Source organism: Alligator mississippiensis, chromosome 1 (assembly GCF_030867095.1).
Source record: "Alligator mississippiensis isolate rAllMis1 chromosome 1, rAllMis1, whole genome shotgun sequence".
Lineage (NCBI taxonomy): Eukaryota > Metazoa > Chordata > Crocodylia > Alligatoridae > Alligator > Alligator mississippiensis.
Window position 1 is genome coordinate 199,409,416 of NC_081824.1, and position 14,698 is coordinate 199,424,113.

The following is a 14,698-nucleotide window of genomic DNA, read 5'->3' on the forward strand; positions in this document are numbered from 1 at the left end:
TTGTTTTTCTGCAACTTTGAGAGCATACTCTTAATTTTCACCAGCTGTGCTTGAAACAATATTGTTACTAGTAAAGTGAATTGCAGGCTTTTAGGACTGATCATCTCCCATATTCTTCAAAGCAAAAGTTGTTCTGTATCTTTGTCCTGAGTCCTTAGCAATCTGTCTTAAAGACAGTATCTCTTAGTTCTTGCTATTTGAAAGCTAGGCTGTAAACTCTCAAGTTTGTCAGGACTGTGGTTTTTAAGAGGGTACCTTAAGGGTGTGTGTGTTGGTCTTTGGGGATCACTGTAAAGAAATTGTTTCCACTTAGCACCAGCTGGAGTGAATTAAGTTATATGTGGAGACTACTGTCTGACATGATAGTACCTGAGGGATTTCAGTCTCTTTTACCTAGGGTTAATGGGACACCAGTAACCTGAATCCATAAGCTTCCGTCATAGATATCCACATGAGGTTTTTTCATATACAGGCAACCCCCACTTAACACTGTTTCACTTAGCACTATTTCGCTATAACACTCATTTTAAATTGATACCTGATTTCACTTGGCACTCAGCAAGTTTTGTTATAACGCTGGCATTGGCATCTTGGGTCATTTAAAAACATTTGTGGTCACCATCTTGAATCGTCAAATAGTTTCGGTTTCGCTCAACGCTCAGTTTTTCAGGAGCCAATTAAGAGTGCTAAGCGGGGGTTGCCTGTACTTATGCAGAGAGCTATTCTTGACTTATTAGTACTTGCATTCACAGAACACAATTCTGCAGTCATTGTTTAACTAGAATTTTTCAGCTGACTTTTATAAGGGGTTGTACTCTTGCTAGACCTGTGGTGTTCTAGTCCCGTGAGCCAGATATGTAGCACAGGGCTGGTTCGTGGGTCAGATCCGGCAGGCATGGTTGGCCTGTGGGTTGGATCCAGTGTGGGCGCAGTGTGTGGGGTCAGATTGTAGATGTGACCCTGCATCCCAGCATGCTCCCACATGTAGGATCTGCCCAAAGAGCTGGATCAATGTACTACTGCAGTCCATGTCATCTGGCCTACAGGGCTCCCCAGGGGTCTGGAAATTTGGCAGTGGGAGAGCAATGTTAATTGCCATACCTCTGAATGAGCTTCCAGAGCTGCAGTAATTAATGGTGCCCCACTGCTTTCCTAGCACTGAATTTCTGGATCCCGGGGGAGCCTCATTGGCCAGATGACAGCCCCACAGGGCAGGCTGAAGGTTGAATACCACTGCACTAGACTAGCAGGTGGGAATATGCAGATACTGCTTCAAAGATGGGTTATGCTGCTTCTTGTTCAACCCAACCTTGTCTACACTTTATTCAGAGTTTTTTGCCCTAAAGGAGCCTGAGTTTAGCAGATGGAAGTGAGGTATTGTGTGACTGTGATCTCTCATGACCTTGTTTCTGAACGTTTGGTGTTGTGAGGGAAGGCTTATGTAGTCTTCAGGTTTTTTTCCCCCTAAAAAGTCCCCCAAGTCTTATGAGTACTGGCAAGGGGCCTTCCACAGCCTTGAATATTTCAGACAGAATATTCTTAAACTGGAGTTATTGGCATGTAACTTCTTAGAAGGAAACATCTGACAGGGCATCCGATATCCAGGACAAGACTATTTTTCACTCCTTGTGAACTTTCAGAATGAGAGGGAGGTGATCAGCTGCCCACAGTGAGATAACCGTGTTTTCTCACAACTCATGCCTTTTTCCCCAAAGCCACTGGTGGAAACTGAGGTGCACACTATATGCGTTAATGCTGCCACTGCTCCCCTTGCACCAATTTCTGGATCTGTAGGGGGCCCTTAGCCAGGTGATACAATCCCATGCACCAAATCGAACCAGTGCATGGGGACAGTCCATGGCCAGATGTGGTGCCTGGGGTCAGAATCGGCACATCTAGTCTGGGACCACATGCTACATCTGATCTGGGAATGGTTACTAACTTGGCATGCAGGGTCAGTCTGCATCTGAACCCTACCCATCCCTGTGCCATTAGAAGGGGAAAGTGGCTTTGTGCCTGGAGTTGAATTGTGGCAGCCTCTGCCTGCCTCCCCCTTGGGTCTCTCACCCCCGCAGCTAGAAAGAAAGCTGTAGGCAGCTCCAGAATGCCAGTCAGTGTCCCTGTCTTGCATTGCTCCGTGACTTGAAGTTGGGTCTGTCTGCATATTTGAGGGGAGAGGGTAGGGGAACAGAGAGAGGAAACAAGCAAGTTGGCTTTAGGAGTTATTGCCCCTTCCAGCTATGCTGCTGTGCAGAGCCAGATGCTGTCAGGAAAGTTTAAGAGGAATCCCTCCTCCCTTTCCCCTAGGTGCTGCTACTCAGTTACTGTAAGACCTTTTTTCTTCATGCTGTCTTTCAAAAGCAGGATTCTTATTATATTCAGGGATATGTTATATTTGAGAAATGATGGTACTTCCTAATATCTTGCAGCTTGTAACAGTGTAAAAATACCCTTATTTTCTTCCAGGTCTTGTTGTCTCTGGGCATGGATATTTAACTTCCTGTTTCTTATTAAGAAACCAGCCCTAATATAGTGTTCATTTACCTTGTTGCTGCTTCCTCATTGTCAGTTATCTGAAAAATATGACGTGACATCCACAATCCCAATCATTTCTGTTGATCACATAAAACAATCTCTGAGTTGAAATGTATATATTGTATACTGTCTTTGCAGGACACCCTTATTTAACCCATTCTTTACAGTTTTGAAATGTACTGTCCAACGGACTGAAAATTTACTTTGAATATTCTTAAAACTAGTTAAATTTTTCTACCAATCTTGATTTCCAAAACTAGAGCATTCGAGGTACCCACATATCCAGTTCTAGATAGCCAGCCCATGTGAAATTTTCTTGAAGTACCTGTATTGTATCTCTTAATTTATTTGGCAAGCTTCTGGGGATCTTAAATTGCTAAAGGCATTAGAATTACGTCTTCCATACTTCAGCACGTCTCCAGTTTATTCAAAGGGTACTACAAGGTCCTTTATGAGACTGTGAAATCTTGCCTCCATAGCAGTTATGGTAGTTAGGAAAGTAAGCAAGTTAGTTTTGGAACAACTAGTAGGGTTGGTAATCATTAGTCTCTACTTGAAGTGCTACTTTTGTTCCAAAGTTCCACTTTTACCAGCTAGTTCTTCATTTTTAAAATAAACTAATTTAGCTTGTATGTTAGTATTTCCAGTTTCGGGACAGTGATTCATTATTTTTGGAATTCATGTGGGAAGAGAGGAATTGTTGCTTTAAAAGCTTCAGGTTTTCCCTTGCTCCTTTTGTAAGGTGCATCTGTGGTTCCTCTGTCATCTTTTTTCTCTTCATTTATGTCTCCTGCCCCCTGTTATTCAAGATCAGTAGGATGCTTCATGCAAATCTTGTGTGAAGGAATTTAGTCTTGTAGGGTTGTGCTTTCAAAGTCAAGGACCCAAAGAAGTCGCCCTTTTTTCATGTCAGTCCTAGCTCTTAACCTTGTTCTGTGGGCCTCTACTAAATTCGAATTGGAGCTTTGATTTTACACAATTTGGGGAATTGTGGAAGACAGTTGAGCAATTCCCAAATACTGCTTTAAGAACAGTGGCTAATGAAGGGAGTGTTCTCATTCTTCATTCCCATTCAAGAAATAAGGAAGCAAAACTGACATTTCAAATTTAGTAAAGTGTCCTTTGTAGGCAATTTACAAACCTGGGGGGTAGGAGAAAAAACAACTGCTGTGGTCACCTCTATCTTTTGCAATTGATAAACAATTACAATTCCCATATGATATCAACACAGTATATTATCAACTAACGAATTGCTTGTCAAGAATGACGGATGAATTTCAAATAATGCCAATGCTCACGGTAGCCAGGTAATTGCCTTCTCGCAGTAACTGGGAGCCTGGCTCCCGCGTTTCCTCAGCTGGCCCCTCCTTCTGCCCTCCCCACCACACTGGGCTCCCAGCACCCTTAAAAAGCGTTACGGACAGACAGATGGGGGGGTGCGCGCATGCGTGCGTGCGTGCATGCGCATACACACACACACACACACACACACACACACACACACGTGCAGTCCTTGGACTTGTGACACAATTGGTTCCTGAAAACTGTTTAAATTGAAACATTGTAAATTGGAACCAATTTTCCCATAGGAACAATGTTATAAATGGGGGATTGGTTCCTGAACCAAGGCCCGATACCCTATTTTCACCAAAAAATACCCCAGAATTTTGTACTCGATCAATTATAGATGAGTAATATAGCTACATTAATGTATTTATATTGTAAATAGCAATCGTATTGATTTGGAAGGGCTTCTTTGAGGTGACTTTGCTGGACTTTTTGAAGGGCTCTTGGTTTGACTTTTTGAAGGGTTCTTGGCTGGAGTCTTGACTGCAGGTTTTTCTGGAATCTCATCTGTTTTCTTAAAGAAAAGGAAGTTTGGACCGATATTCTCCAGAGTGATGGGCGACACAGTGAACTTGTTCGCTGGCATTGTGTCACTTAGGATCAAGTGTTGTAAAGTCAAAACTGACATCAGAAAATTGAAACGGTGTCAATTTATAAATGTTGTACGTTTGAAATGTTGTAACTCAAAACGTTGTAAGTCAAGGACTGTGCCTGTGTGTGTGTGTGTATAGAATATTGTTCAAGATTCAAGGATAAACTTGGGAGACCATTGAACACTACCTATCTGATAGTAACGTGGTGCATCATACAGAAGTTATGTACTGTGTATATACTATTCTTAATATTGTGTTCTTTGAGCTTCTCCACATCAGACACTTGATTTTGTTTTGGCTGTTATTATTGGGTTCCCCCCATCCCGTCCCTAGCACTAGACATTATCAATTCTCTGAGGACCATAGGTGCAGGAGTAGAATAATACTAGCTCGTTTCTACCTTAACAGTCCTACCTTTTTCACCTGTTTTGTTACTTTCCCTTTAGGGGACTGATTTTTAACTTGTGAAAAGCTTCTTCTTTTTGAAACATTCAGTGCGAAACCACAAGACTCTATTTTTTTTTCTTCAATTTTTGTAACAAATAGTTGTGTAGGAGAGGTTTTTGGAGGTGAGGTGCATTATTTCGGCTTTCATAGGCCAAAACTTCTATACAACATTTAAGGATTTAATGTCTTGAACTTTTTTTCTCTGCATCAACTAACTTTTAAGCCTGAGAAATAAACCCACTGTGCTATAAGATTTGTCTCTAACATAAAGACAAATTTAGCTCAGAATGTTTCTGCCAGAAGTAAGCAGCCCTCTAAGCAGAAGTTCAGCTGTTGTGCTATTTTATTAGTGGAAATGGTTGTCAGAACTCAATCCATAACAAGGCATGACTTGACAGAACTAAATGGAGGAAAAAAATAAAATTTGAGTCCTATTTTAAAAATGTATATGCCACATTTCACTAATGCAGTACATACATGTATTGAAGAGACAAAAATCTACTGTGTTGCATTCAAAACATTTTTTTTTTTTTTTAAAGATTCCCTTGAAAGGAGTCAGATTTCCCCTGTTCCCTCCCACCCTGGTCTTTCATCTGCATATTTAAACTTTACAACTTAAATAAGAAAAAGCCTTTTTAAGCCTAAGAGCCTAATAGATTTATTTTTCTAGTTAGGAAAAGCTAGTTTGGGGGTGTTCTACAGCTATCCCTATGCTGAAATGAAGACACTCCTTCAGTTAATCAGTGGTTTGTACTTCTATCAAATTTGGCAGTGTTAGGGTTTTTTATTGAGCTGGCTTTTGAGCTGCTGCAGAAGTAACCCATATTTTGTCAATATCGTGCAGCCACAAGAAACCCTGAACTTCAAGTTTTGCACTTCATTTTAAAGCAATCTGATGCTCTCTGGAATGGTTGAAACCTTGTTCAAATGTGAGGCAGGGAGCTGTAACTGCGATACTTGCCTGAGCTCAAAAAATGTTTTCTTCTAACTTAAATGGTTTCTAAAGCAGACACTGCTTAATGGAGCCCACTCCGTACAAAAGGCTACATCAATCAACCAACAGGGTTGACAGATTCTGATTGGAAATGACTTGGCCTTTCACCTTTTATGGAGCTGGTTTGAGGGATAATGGAGTAAAGTGTAAGGCTTAAAAATCACTCAGTTAAAAACTTCAAGATAACAGTGCATGTAGTTAATACTTTTTAAAAGTTAGAACAGTTTTCAATCGGCTTGTCCTGTCAAATGTGTTTAGAAAGTGAACATTTTAAATATCAGTACCATTTTCATTTAGAAGGTATATACCAGTTCTAGTCTAGGTAACACGCCTGCTAAGTGAGTATTGTATTGAATTACGCTCAGTCTTTATTCTTTTGATTCTTGCAAATTTTATCTTCCAACATAAAGTTTTTTCCTTCATCATTACTCAGTCATTCCTTTGCATTGATTAAGGCCTGCATGTATTTAAACATTGTAATTTTATTTTGTCTGTTTTTTTCCCCTTGTACATTTGCTGAAAGCAAAAATGTGTGGTGCTGTGTAAAAGAAGTAAACATGCAAAGTTACAGTTCTGTCTCCTAGTTGAATCCACATTTCAACACTGCTTTGCATTTGCAGTTCTGTTTGCTCTTTGTAAGAGTTTACCCTTTTTGCTGAAAAACTTTCTGTAGTTTATAGCCTGTTTTTAAGATGTATTGAGCCATCTTGGTTCTGATGGAAGTGAATAGAAATTGAAGATGTTTAATACTTTGCAAATGAGCTGTTAATCCCATCTGATTGTCCTGAAGCTGCCATCTATGAAAATGCTTCCTTCCATCATATTTCAATAAACACACATCTTGTTCAGATAATTGCTTTGTGATTTTTAAGGTATAGAGAAGTTATAGAACTTTCAGTACCTAAATGAACACTTAACCTTGCAAAAGGATTTTGACATAGGGAAGCAGTAGTTTAAATCCTTCAGTTCTCTTCTTTCCTTCTGCTATTAAAACTCTGACTGCCATCTGAATATATTGTAAGTAGTGTTCTCCTGAAATCCTCTTAGCTTCTTGATTTCTAAAAGGCAACATAATCATCATTTTGGAGAGACACTGACCTAAACATTCATAGTAAAATCTGTTTAAGATCTTATCTTTCCCTCCCATTCTTAAACGCATAGATCATGTTCCCTTTGCTTTACAATCATATAACATCCCTGTGGCAACTACAGCAGTTGCTTACCTGGAAAACTAATTTTAGGAAAGTGTATATTTTTAGCTGCCTTTTGATGTGATGTAGCAGCTGGAAACAAGGAGGGGAGCCAAGCATCAAGTGATCTGCCAGCTCTTCAGACCACCAAGTGCTCTGCAGGCCACAACTTGAGAACCACTACTTTACACATTTGGCCTGAAGTGCAGAAACCTTTTTCATGAGGTACACCAGTATACCCACTGCTTCAGGAATATCAAGAATCCACATGCTTCTAGCTTTGGCCTAACTACGTACAAAATTTCGTTCTGGCATCTTCCACAAGGTTCTTTCACTACAGGGGTTAACAGATTTAGAAATGAAGAAAAGCTGTTTGAGTTCCTTCTTGCCACAACAAATTATCTGTCTGATAATTACTGTATATGTAACAGTTGAAGTACAGTTTTCAATGAAGTGGAAATTCTTACCTTTGTAAGTAAAGGTATATTTTAGCTTTACTAAAATATTGTTTGTCTTCCTTTTTATAGTAATCATGTCATCCACATCTTGGACAAGGAATCCAGGAAGTACATCTTGAGGTAGAGTCTCAAGACAGGACAGAGTGGCTTATAGGCCTTTTTTGGGTAAGAAAGGTACCATATTTATTTCACAGTTCAAAAAAGGCAAATGTACTGTACATAATCCTGAGAGAGAGCAGCATCTGTTCAAAATAGTACACTTCCTGCATTCCTCTTTCATATGGCTATGGTGATGAATCTGCAGCCTATATAGCATTTACAACTAAAATGGAAAAGAATGGCTAATTGCCTTACAGGGAGTAAAAGATGCCAGTTACTTGTGTGTGTATTTGCATCCTTCAAGATCTCTTGTCTGTGAGTGATCTTTGAGTCCAGAAAGTGATTCTGATTGATTTTCTCCACCCAAATATGTACTTACCTCTCCTTGAAGTGCTTGGCCTGGAATTTAGGTAAGAGAAGTCACTTTAAAAAAAGCCTTTGAGGCTGGAAAGTATTGCCTCCTCTTGCGTTATGTTTTGTGTGTGTGTGTGTGTGTGTGTGTATAATATAAGGGTAGAGCATTCATAGGATCTTTTAAGAAAGGAGAGGTTCTGTAGCATCTGCTAAAATTTTGTTATGTATAGCTGTAACAGTAAAAACAGATGACTCTCTTTCTTTTCAGGGCCCTTCTATTTTGTGTCCTCTCCCCCCATTATTATTATTATTATTATTATTATTATTATAACATCCTTTCTGTTCTTCCAGATAGTTGGCTGTTTTAGTAATCTCGAGTTAGTCTCTAGGCATTTAGGGCACCTATACACATGACAGACCTCTGCTCTGACATACGCTAATCAGCATGCATTGGAGCAGACTCAATTAATCGAATCTGCTGGAGCATGCTAATTAACATGATTCAGCAGCCTCTGTGTTGTGTGTAGTCAGTGTCCCCACATTTCAAAATGGCGGCGGGGGCACTTTAATTAAAGCTCTAATTAAAGTGCCCCCCTCTGCACCCCAAGGCACTTGTATAGATGCTCTTAGTCTTAGCTCTAACTTGACTTTTTTTACACTTCCTCCTTCACCCCAAACTCTGCACTCAGTTACTGATATCTGTCTTTGAGGTTGTATGAAGACTTGTGGTTTACCCTTTTTTGTGTTATATTGTCTTAAATGTTTTATCAAAAGCTGCAACTGCTTTGGTATGAAAAATTACAAAATAATTTTCCTGCTAACACTTACTGTATTCCTCAAAGTTGGGGCAGGCCCAGTGTTTACTAGGTGTGCTGCCTTGTTCTCATCTGCTCTTACCAGGCCCTTTTGCCATTGGACTTTTTTTATTTTTTTTTTATCCCAGTTTTCCTATTTAGATCCCCCACCTCCCTTGGAGTTGCTTGCCAGATGGTGTCTCCAGCAAAGTAAAATTGTTCTTGAATACTGGCAGTAAAGCTTATTTGAAGCTATTGTCTGTTTTCTGTCTGTTGTAACAGGAATTCACTTCTGGTAGCTGCTTAGAAAATAATAGAATAGCAGTCAGATAACTAGATGAACATATGCTAGTCATAAATTGTTCCGGTAGCTCCCGTGTTTTTCACGCCTGGATTTTAGGTCATCAGATTCCGTTTCTAAAGAAGTGATTGCAGTTTGGTTACTGCTGATGTTGGCAACACTTTCTGATAACAACTTGGAAACTCACCGTGTCCTAATCTCTTACTGTAGAACTAGCTGTATACAATGCTCTAGGTAGAAAATAGGCTTCCTGCTCTAACACTGGTTCTTTATTTCCTCCACCCTGCCCCCTTAAATAATCATGTGGACTGCCTTTTTCTTCTTAAGGCATTGCACACTTGAAGCTTTACTACAGTATCTTCAACTTTTGACATCTTAAGCTTTCGTAAGTGTCTTTCTGCCTCTTTCTGGTAAGGCTTTCTTATTTCCTGTCTGTTCAGATGAACCTTTCATGCTACTTATGCAAAACTTTAAATGAAGGGGTGGGGGAGGTGGTGTTATAGCTTGAAACCTGAAACTGTCACACATTTTTCCTTTTTCAAACTAAATGCAAATACTTTTACCGAACGAGCCCTTGCCCATTTGGGGTAGGAAGGAAGTAGATTTGCAATTTTTTTTTCTGGGGGGAGTGAGAGGGGCAATTGCTTTACTGAAGTTTTCCATGCCCTTCTCTTCTGTGCCTCTCCCCCCCCATATTTGTTTTTCCTCCATTATGATTTTTGGAAAAATCAGGTTTATAGAGAGTCATTTTATCTTATGTATAACATTCAGAACAAAGCAATTGAAATCTAAGTGATTCACTTTTTTTAGCAGAAAGTGCAACTTAAGAATTAACCTCTGAAATAGTGTTACTAAAAGGGTAGGCAACCTTTTTCCAGGCTGGATGACCCACCCCAGGCTGCAGGTTGGCAGGTGCTAGGACTTGGCAGCAGCCAGTGCTTATTCCTCTGGCAGTGTGGGGACAGCACCTATTGCCTTATCTTCCCAACACTAAATGCTACCGAAGTCCCATGTAAGCTGTAGTTTGCCAACCTCTGCTTTTGTGGGTTGGTTTGTTAATTTGAGGTGAAGTGGTAGGGTTTGTGTGTAAGGTGAGAAGATGCTACATATCATAGATTCTGATCTGTTTTTGAAAAGTAGTTTTGTGGGTTTTTAATACTGTTTATCTATATTTGTTTTCTAAGGATACCAAACTGCAATCTATATATATTAGTGCTGCAGAATGGTGCAAGAAGTAACATAATGTGTTTGTCTTTTAATTAAATGCCTTCTCCATACCTCTGACTTAAATCATTGACGCTAATAACTTATTTTCCTAAAAATAAAGAAGTTGAACTTAATTAAATTTCTTTTCTTCTCCTCTCTCAAATGTAGGTAATACAATCCATGGATAAGGTGGGAAAGATGTGGAACAACTTCAAATACAGATGCCAAAATCTCTTCAGTCATGAAAGTGGAAACCGAAATGATGATGTAGCTGTGAAATCCAGTAGATGTTTATCTGTTAAGGATAAAAGTGTCAATGTACCTGATTTGGCTCAGCAGCAACCCAGCAGCCCTTTAAGAGAGAATGTTGCCTTACAATTAGGGTTAAGTCCTTCAAAGAATTCAGTGAGACGAAATCAGAATTGTGTCACTGAGATCCCTCAAATTGTTGAAATAGAAAACGAGTTATGTGTTCCCACAGGAGCTAGACTGGCACGAAGGGACTCTTACTCTCGGCATGCTCCTTGGGGTGGGAAGAAGAAACATTCCTGCTCTACAAAAACCCAGAGCTCCTTGGATAGTGATAAAAGGTTTGGTAGAACACGCAATGGCTTGCAAAGGAGGGAGAGAAGATATGGAGTGAGTTCTATGCATGATATGGATAGTGTATCAAACAGGACAGTAGGCAGCCGTTCCCTGCGGCAGAGACTGCAAGATACTGTTGGATTATGTTTTCCCATGAGAACTTACAGCAAACAGTGCAAACCCCTATTTTCCAGTAAAAGGAAAATCCATCTCTCTGAACTAATGCTTGAGAAATGTCCTTTTCCTGCTGGATCAGATCTAGCCCAAAAGTGGCATCTGATCAAGCAACATACAGCTCCTGTGAGCCCACATTCAACATTTTTTGATACATTTGATCCTTCCTTGGTTTCTACAGAAGATGAAGAAGATAGACTGAGAGAGAGACGTAGGCTTAGTATTGAAGAAGGGGTCGATCCCCCACCCAATGCCCAAATACATACTTTTGAAGCTACAGCACAGGTTAATCCATTGTATAAACTGGGACCAAAGTTAGCCCCTGGTATGACTGAGCTGACTGGGGACAGCTGTGTGACACCACAGGGAACCTGTGACTCTGAAGAGGACACAACAACCCTCTGTTTGCAGTCACGTAGGCAGAAGCAACGGCAGGTGTCTGGAGAGAGCCATGGCCATATCAGCAGACAAGGGGCTTGGAAAGTGCACACTCAGATTGATTACATACACTGCCTAGTACCAGATTTACTTCAAATTACAGGTAACCCATGTTACTGGGGTGTGATGGACCGTTACGAGGCCGAGGCACTTCTGGAAGGGAAACCTGAAGGCACTTTTTTGCTCAGGGATTCTGCACAAGAGGACTACCTCTTCTCTGTGAGCTTCCGTCGTTATAACCGATCCCTACATGCACGTATTGAGCAGTGGAATCACAATTTCAGTTTTGATGCTCATGATCCCTGTGTATTTCACTCCTCCACTGTTACAGGGCTTCTAGAACACTATAAAGATCCTAGCTCTTGCATGTTTTTTGAACCATTACTTACTGTATCCCTGAACAGGACCTTTCCCTTTAGTCTGCAGTATATCTGCCGGGCAGTAATCTGCAGGTGCGCTACGTATGATGGAATTGATGAACTCCCTTTACCGTCAATGTTGCAAGACTTTCTTAAGGAATATCACTATAAACAAAAAGTCAGGGTGCGATGGTTGGAACGGGAACCGATTAAGGCAAAGTAAACAGAATCCAGAGTCTCCAATAAGCTTACTAGAACCTGCTTTTTTGTGTGTGTTACAGTTTAACTGCAGCAAATGCATCAACAGTGTTTAGCTTTTTTGCAATACCGTATTTAAGTCTAGTGTTAGTATCCTGTCAGATGCTGCCTGCTGGTAATCAAACCAAGTTGTGATGCCTCTTGAAACAATAAGCTGACAAAGCTGCACGTTTTTTCATTAAGGCCAATATTAAAATACTTTTGCTAATTTCTAAATACATTTTCCTTTTTTATAGCTGTAGTAATTGAGTGAAGCAACTATGGGGCATTTTCTATAAGGCATCCAGTGTAATGCTAATGAACAAAAAGTTTTATTGGATGAGCATTTCCAATGTGATCCTGAGGTCTCTTCTTTTTAAGTAACTTTTAAAAAAATCTAGTCTTTAAGACTAATCTATACTTTTATAAACAAGTTTCCAGATGCCAGGAAATAAAGAAGTATTTTCAAGTGTGATTCATTAGCAGCGGAGAAATCGGTGGGGTTTTTTTATGCCAACAACCAAAATTCCCACTTCTGTTAGTGCATCAGGTTTCCAAATTATGAGCACTTAACTATGTTGAATCAGTGGTGTAATTATATTTACAACTCTTTCAGTGTTAAGTGGCACTGTTAGCAAGACTAATATTAACGTAACCTTCCAAATTTAAAAAAAATCTTGAATCCAAAGCTAGTTTAAATTGGACTATTGTTATTGTAAATTAAGCAGTTTATAATTTTTGACAAATAAAATGTAAGAACTGGTTACCCAACAAAACGTTCTAATTCACAATGGAAGATTATGTTGAAAGAAGTAAATGATTAATGTTTAATGAAAACTGTATTTAATACTGTTTATAGAGAAATGCATCATAGTTGAATAATTTAATTAAAACTTATTCAAGCAAGTTTAAAAAAAAAAAAGTTAGACAAATAAATCAAGTTTCAAAGGTACTGTTACTTATAGATACTATAACATTTTTCCATTAGCACTTTCTGTAATATTTAATATTGTGCACTGATACTATTTCAGCAGTCTACCTGGGGAAAAAAATCATCTATTTTTTTTATTTTTTTTTTTGCGTATTTAATGTTGGACAGAACTTAAACTGTACTGTCAGACATTTTTTTGCACTAAAATTTTATTGGCATATGCAGTACCCTGTTTTTAGATTTTATACCAGTTGTGAGCTCCCTAGTTTCTTTACCAGTTACTACAGTATGTTACTTACTTCTCTATGGCAGTGATTATGTGAGGTAGGGAACCTTTTGGCTGCAGATACAAGAATAATAACTTTTCTTGTATGCAACACTAACCCTTCTATTGATGTATTTTTCTGCTTGCTGTGCCTTGTTCTGCCTTTTTGTGCTAATAAAGTACAGTATGTTCAGTGTTATACTTGTATATCTGCTCTGTTTTTATATATTTGCATAACTTGTAGCAGTTAACTGAATTTTTAATAGGCTTTTCCTAGTAATTAGTAGAGTTAACGCACAAATTCTGTGCAGTTAAATATTGGTTTGTCAGAGCACAATATCTCTGACTGTCAAATGTTACATTTTTTATGAGAACCCAGACAGTGTACACTGTTGAATAATGTTTTGACGGTCACTGAAAAATAATTGTATGTCATGAAATTTAAGCAGTTTGAAGTATTTACAACATAAAAAAATAAATGGCAGAAAAACAGGTAAAGTTTTTAAAGATACTTATAGTCCCCTGTAGAGGTTGCTGATGATATTTCAACCTGTAGAACTGATTTACTAGATGAAATCAATATTTTGATATTCTCTGCTATATCAGGAGTAGTTCTTAGGCTGCGTAAATTGGCAGTGTAGCAACATCATTTGTTAAGACCACTTTTAATAAGCACACACACATCTGAAATCCCCAAATATTGTGGGGGTTTTTTTAACCAAAGAATCCTGTCAATTTGTCCCTTTTTAGATCAAAGGGTGGAGGGATGTGATTTTTGTTTCATCAAATAATTATCCCAAACTAAGGTTAAACCAAAGTATTTGAGAATTTCATCTAAATTTGTTTAACACTGTATATGATTATACTGGTAGAGAATAAATATTGTGTATCAGTAATAGGTCATCAGTTTTTTCTGGACTTCACAGTGCACCTGAAAAGACAAGTAAAATTAAACCAATTATGTAATGACTGGAAGAGTGCTATACAGGATCATATTGAATGGGGTTAATTTGAAACACCCAGAAAGCACTTTAAAACGCATATGATGCTTGTGGAAACTTGGTGATCCTGTTTTGCATTTTTTTTGTATTAACTGATATGCTTTTTTGTGTTATGAAATATTTCAACTGTTAAAATGAACGTTTGTTTAGAACATGTATATACTTCTCACTAAGTTTTATGTAAGCATGTGTACCAATGTGCTAATAGTCACTTAAGTTCTGAGTCGTGTGTGTGTGTGTGTGTGTGTGTCATTGAATATGCAACTTCTGGTTTAAAATCTGTGCTAAGCCTAGCTGCTTACATTTAAAAAAAAAAAAAAAAAAAAATCACCAGCGTGAAATTGCACCCAAGTGTACCTTCACTGTCTCCTTCTCTGTATTCCCTCAGTT

The 14,698-nt window shown here is 38.9% G+C and overlaps 1 protein-coding gene across 7 annotated transcripts in view; it reads left to right on the forward strand.

Moving 5' to 3' along the window:
- Positions 1 to 14,698, forward strand: part of SOCS5 (suppressor of cytokine signaling 5) — a 119,606-nt gene that overhangs the window by 31,313 nt on the left and 73,595 nt on the right. For 3 of the 7 annotated variants that reach the window (XM_019485345.2, XM_006272177.4, XM_019485346.2), the window contains exons 2-3: positions 7,634 to 7,729; positions 10,487 to 13,506. The exons of 1 other annotated variant lie outside the window; for it this stretch is intronic. In XM_019485345.2, coding sequence (XP_019340890.1) covers positions 10,499 to 12,097 — 1,599 coding nt within the window. In that variant the 5' untranslated portion in view covers positions 7,634 to 7,729; positions 10,487 to 10,498 and the 3' untranslated portion in view covers positions 12,098 to 13,506. Of the gene's footprint in view, positions 1 to 7,633; positions 7,730 to 10,486; positions 13,507 to 14,698 lie in introns of those variants that run through there. 3 more of the 7 variants (XM_019485349.2, XM_019485348.2, XM_059718843.1) reach the window with 1 other exon arrangement.